This window comes from Galeopterus variegatus, unplaced genomic scaffold (assembly GCF_000696425.1).
Source record: "Galeopterus variegatus unplaced genomic scaffold, G_variegatus-3.0.2 Scaffold40135, whole genome shotgun sequence".
Classification (NCBI taxonomy): domain Eukaryota; kingdom Metazoa; phylum Chordata; class Mammalia; order Dermoptera; family Cynocephalidae; genus Galeopterus; species Galeopterus variegatus.
Genome location: NW_007766246.1, coordinates 1,668 through 6,180, shown reverse-complemented (window position 1 = coordinate 6,180; position 4,513 = coordinate 1,668). Strand labels below are relative to the sequence as shown.

Below are 4,513 nucleotides of genomic sequence, written 5' to 3'. Positions count from 1 at the left end.
TCCATTTGCACAGCAGTGTGCAGATATGGAATAGTTTCCATTCTTCCAGCAACAGAGAACCCGGGGAGCCTGTTTAAGCTGCAGAAACAGAAGGTTCTCTCTTTTTGAGAAAGGAAACACATTTGGTTCATGACTTAGGGTGATTGCATTCTTAGATCCGGGTTTTGAGTGAGGTGAGCTTGGGAGAACTGGACTTGGTTTGGGATTAGGGGAACTGATCTGGCCTAGAACATTAGTAGGAAAGGATCTTAAAAGCCATGTGGTTGACCCTCTCACGCCATGCTGTGATCTTTGGTTCAGCATTCTAGACATACTGGCAACCATATTCTCCTTGAGCACCCAGGCTGATGGGAGTATTGCTAATTTGCAAGGCAGCCCATTTTGGTTTTGGTCAGCTCTAGAAAATTCTGTCCTATTGATGAGAAATCTGCTTTCTCATAGCTTCCATTTATTGTTTCAGCTTCAGTCCCATAGACTGTTTTGAATGAGTCTAATCCCCTTTTTATATAAAAGCCCTTTAGCCATTATTGTGGTGCCTCTAAACCTGTGACTCCCAAGACTAAAAATTCCCAATTTCGTACACTGTTTCTCATGCAACAGAAAGTCCAGACCCTTCTTTTTTCAAATTTTTAAAAAACTTTTTTATTTCTTTTCCTTTGCACTCGGGTTTGTCCATATCTCTTTTAAAAGGTGGTACCCATATCTGAAAACAGTTTCTTATTCATAGTATAATCAGTTACACCAACCTAAAGAAATTATTACTTCTTTGGATGCAGACTCTATACAGCCAAAGCCTGCAGTCGCCTTCCTAAGATTTACTTTTTGATTATAATCAGTTAAAGCACCCACATCATAAATCAATTAATTAATAGACCAGTTTTTTTCTTGCAGATTTTGACCCATCTTGCACCCTAAGGCCTTTTTGAATTTTGAGTTAGTCCTTCAGCATATTAGCTATCCCTCTCAGCTTTGTTATAAACTTGAATTCTATTCGAATCTTTGATAAGAATGTTCAGTAGGAATGGGGCAGTAGCAGAGTGCCATGACATGCCAGTAAAAGCCTCCTGCTGGGTTAGTACTGACCCCATGAGTACCTTTTTCCAAGTATACTGCAAACCACATTTCTTTATCTTGTCCATAAGAATTCAGGGTGATACACTTTGTCGAAGCTTTACTGAAATCAAGATATCGATACAATCTTCATGTTTCCCAGTTGCTGACTCTCTCCCCAAAAGAAAATCCTCTAAAGCCAGGGTTGGTAAACTATGGCCTACAGGCCAGATTTGGTCCACTGCTTGTTTTTGTAAACAAAGTTTTATTGGGACACGGTCATGCCTATTCATTTATGTGTTGTCTATGACTGCTTTCATGCTAGAAAAGCAGAGTAGAGTAGTTGCTACAGACTGCAGACTGGCGAATCCTGAAAGGTTTACTATCTGGCCCTTCACAGAAAATGCTTTCTGATCTCCAGTTGAGAGTGGAACTGATATTGGCTGGGACAGACATCTAAGGCTACGATGGGAGAGTGCTGTCTGGGTGGATTCTGGTGGGACCAAATGTGACTGGGGATTCCTGGGTATAGAAAATGCTTTCTGATCTCCAGTTGAGAGTGGAACTGATATTGGCTGGGACAGACATCTAATGCTACGATGGGAGAGTGCTGTCTGGATGGATTCTGGTGGGACCAAATGTGACTGGGGATTCCTGGGTATGGGAGTGAAGACCCAGGAATCCTCAGGGGTGGCCCTGCTGCCCTATATTTAGCTGCAGGCTAGAATTCTGTGCCTCAGGAGACTGTTCAGTCAGCAACAGTTGTGCTTTGGAGAAATTGTCTGGGGGACCCCAGAGAAGCCCTTTGTATGTGTCTAATAAGGGAATGGGACACTTGTCTCACTTTCTTACTTCCAGGAAAATAAAGCAAAGCAGGTTTGGCTTTGTGCTGTCCCACTCTGGGAAGTGTTTCTGAGCCCTTAGCTACCAGGGAGGCAGTGCTTGTCGGGAGAAGCTGCTTGATGAGGAAACAGCAGGGCTGCAATGGACTCAGCCCTCTCTTTCACTTCTTCAGCCAGATCTGTGCTTCCTGCTGGTGTCTGGCCGGACGGGGAGTCCAGTGGGCCGGCCTGTGAAGTACAACGTCGTGGGAGTGGGGAATCTGATCGGTCCTCAGGTTTATGTCACCACCAATGGGGCTGTCTACATCCTGTTTGGCTTCGGTAAGAAGCAAGGCTGGTTTTGCTACTGTTCCCCTTGGTGCATGTGATGAGGCCTCCCTTGTGAGTCAGGGTGCAAGCCCAGGAACTGCCTTTTTGTCACCTCCTGTTGCTGGGGCGCTCACTCCCCCGCACTTGTTGGGGGTTGTCAGCTCTGCGTTCCCTCTCTGCCTTCTCTAGGGAGGAGGCTCTTTGTCTAGCATCTGCTTAATCACTCCCCCACTCATCCCACGTCGGACCCATCTGATCAGGCTCTGAGTCTTGGGCTGAGATCCTCACCCTGGGATAATTCTGTTAAAGTCAACTTCTCAGTGTTGGTTCTTCCTATGGTGCTAGGAAATATACAAGCGGTCGCCCTGCGGGACATTTTTGTTCAGGCCCAAAATCGAGACAGCTCACCACCTTCTCTGCAGATAGAAGAGCCAGCGTGGGAGAAGCGAAGATCCGTCAACCTGTCTGAGCTCATTGACGTTTACAGGTAGGGCAGGCATCTGTCCTCGGCCACACTGAGATCTCCTGTGACTCATGTGCTGTGGAGACTGTAGGTTTGGCTGGACTGGTGAATATATGGGCAGAGGTTTGGGGGGAAACAGTGCTAGCCTTAATACACCATTTTATGGTCTGGTTAACATGACTGAGAAATTCTCTCCTCATTGTAAAATAATGTGTTGGTATCTACGAGGGTACTTCAAAGAGTTCATTGAAAAATAGAATTAAAAGATAACACGAATCTTTTCACAGACTTTTTGAAGTACCTTTGTGTGCATTGGTGACCGTGATGTGTGATCATTTCACACGTAGGTTGCAAGGAAGGATATGGAAGGATATATTTTTAGGGTTCTGAGTCAGCGAGAGTGGGGAGATGGATTAATTTAAAATACTGTTTGTAAAACTGTGCTGAAGTATCTGACCTTCTGTTTTCCTGTATTTTTCTCTTAGTTGAAGCATCATTTTGACAGAAGCAAGGATAGCATCCATAAAATCTTATATTTATTCTTATTTATTTCTTAACTAAAAGCATGTAGTTTGTTGTGTGCAGCAGATTTTACCTATTTAACCCCAGGCCTGGGCAACAATTGTTTTGCTCTTTTCTACCAGATATTCCAGGTCATTTTCTAGCATTTTCTTAGGTAGTATCATGTTTCTGTAAATTTGACAGGTATTAAATAGAATGGTCCCAGTGGTACAAAGAAAGAAACAATTTGATGAAGTGTATGCCAGGCATTGTTGTCCAAGCTTATTGACAATTCCAGGTCTCCTGTCCCAGTCTCCACCTGCCTGCCCTGCCATTACCCCTTGCCCTGTTACCTTTCCCGGAGTAGCCATCTAATGTGAGAAGTAGTGCTTCTCCTGTGACTTCCTTTTGAACTTGCTTGGAATTTTTTAGGGATCCTTGGTTTCTAAGGGTCAAGAAAATGAGATTCAACTGGAACAACAGAGTGACCTACTTGATAAGATAATGATGGGAAATGAATACAAAAATTTATACCAACATATGCACACGGAGAGAAAAAGCCAAAATAAATGACTCAGGAATCTCATTCAAGCCAGAGACTAACTGTTGGGGTCTTGTTTAATTCAGTGATGGTGTTGAGCTACTCCAGATGGTGAAGGCACCAGATTCCAACTGCAGCAACCTCCTGATTACAACCAGACAAGGCCTGGTCCTGCTGCGTGGGCAGAATCTTACACCTCACTGGACACTGAGCCTTCAGGGCCTGCACAGGTTTGCAGTGTGCACAATTGCTTGGTATCTGGGGCTGATGCAAGAGCAGGGAGAGAAAGAGTCCTTGTTTTCCATTCACTGTTGATTACTTGCTTGTCCTCGTTTGCAGCCAGCCTACTCCTGGGTATTTCACTGATGACCAGACGTTAGACTTCCTTCTGCAGATACAGGATGGAGTTGGGGTGAAGAAGGTAAAACTTTTGGACTCAAATCAGTCAAAACACATATAAGATAAACACTTTGTGTCCAGCTGTTGATTACTTGCTTGTCCTCGTTTGCAGCCAGCCTACTCCTGGGTATTTCACTGATGACCAGATGTTAGACTTCCTTCTGCAGATACAGGATGGAGTTGGGGTGAAGAAGGTAAAACTTTTGGACTCAAATCAGTCAAAACACATATAAGATAAAAACTTTGTGTCCAGCTGAATGTTAGGCACTGTAAGGAATAAAAAGAACCCAAAATATGATCCCTTCCTCCAAAGAACTCAAAGTCTAGCTGAATGGATAAAATAAAAACTCACAATTCAGTGCTAAAATATTAGCACTGGAAAGTTTTTTAAGTTAATCTCCTCCTGTG

At 43.8% G+C, this 4,513-nt stretch overlaps 1 protein-coding gene across 1 annotated transcript; it reads left to right on the top strand.

Moving 5' to 3' along the window:
• Positions 1-2,065: 2,065 nt before the first annotated feature.
• On the top strand, positions 2,066-4,166 carry LOC103584055 (uncharacterized protein KIAA1467-like; the record flags this gene model as incomplete). The annotated part of the gene is made up of 4 exons (XM_008565181.1): positions 2,066-2,213; positions 2,547-2,688; positions 3,793-3,936; positions 4,046-4,166. Coding segments are annotated over 4 exons (555 nt in total), but the record flags the coding sequence as incomplete, so codon positions are not given.
• Between the last annotated feature and the right edge of the window lie 347 nt (positions 4,167-4,513).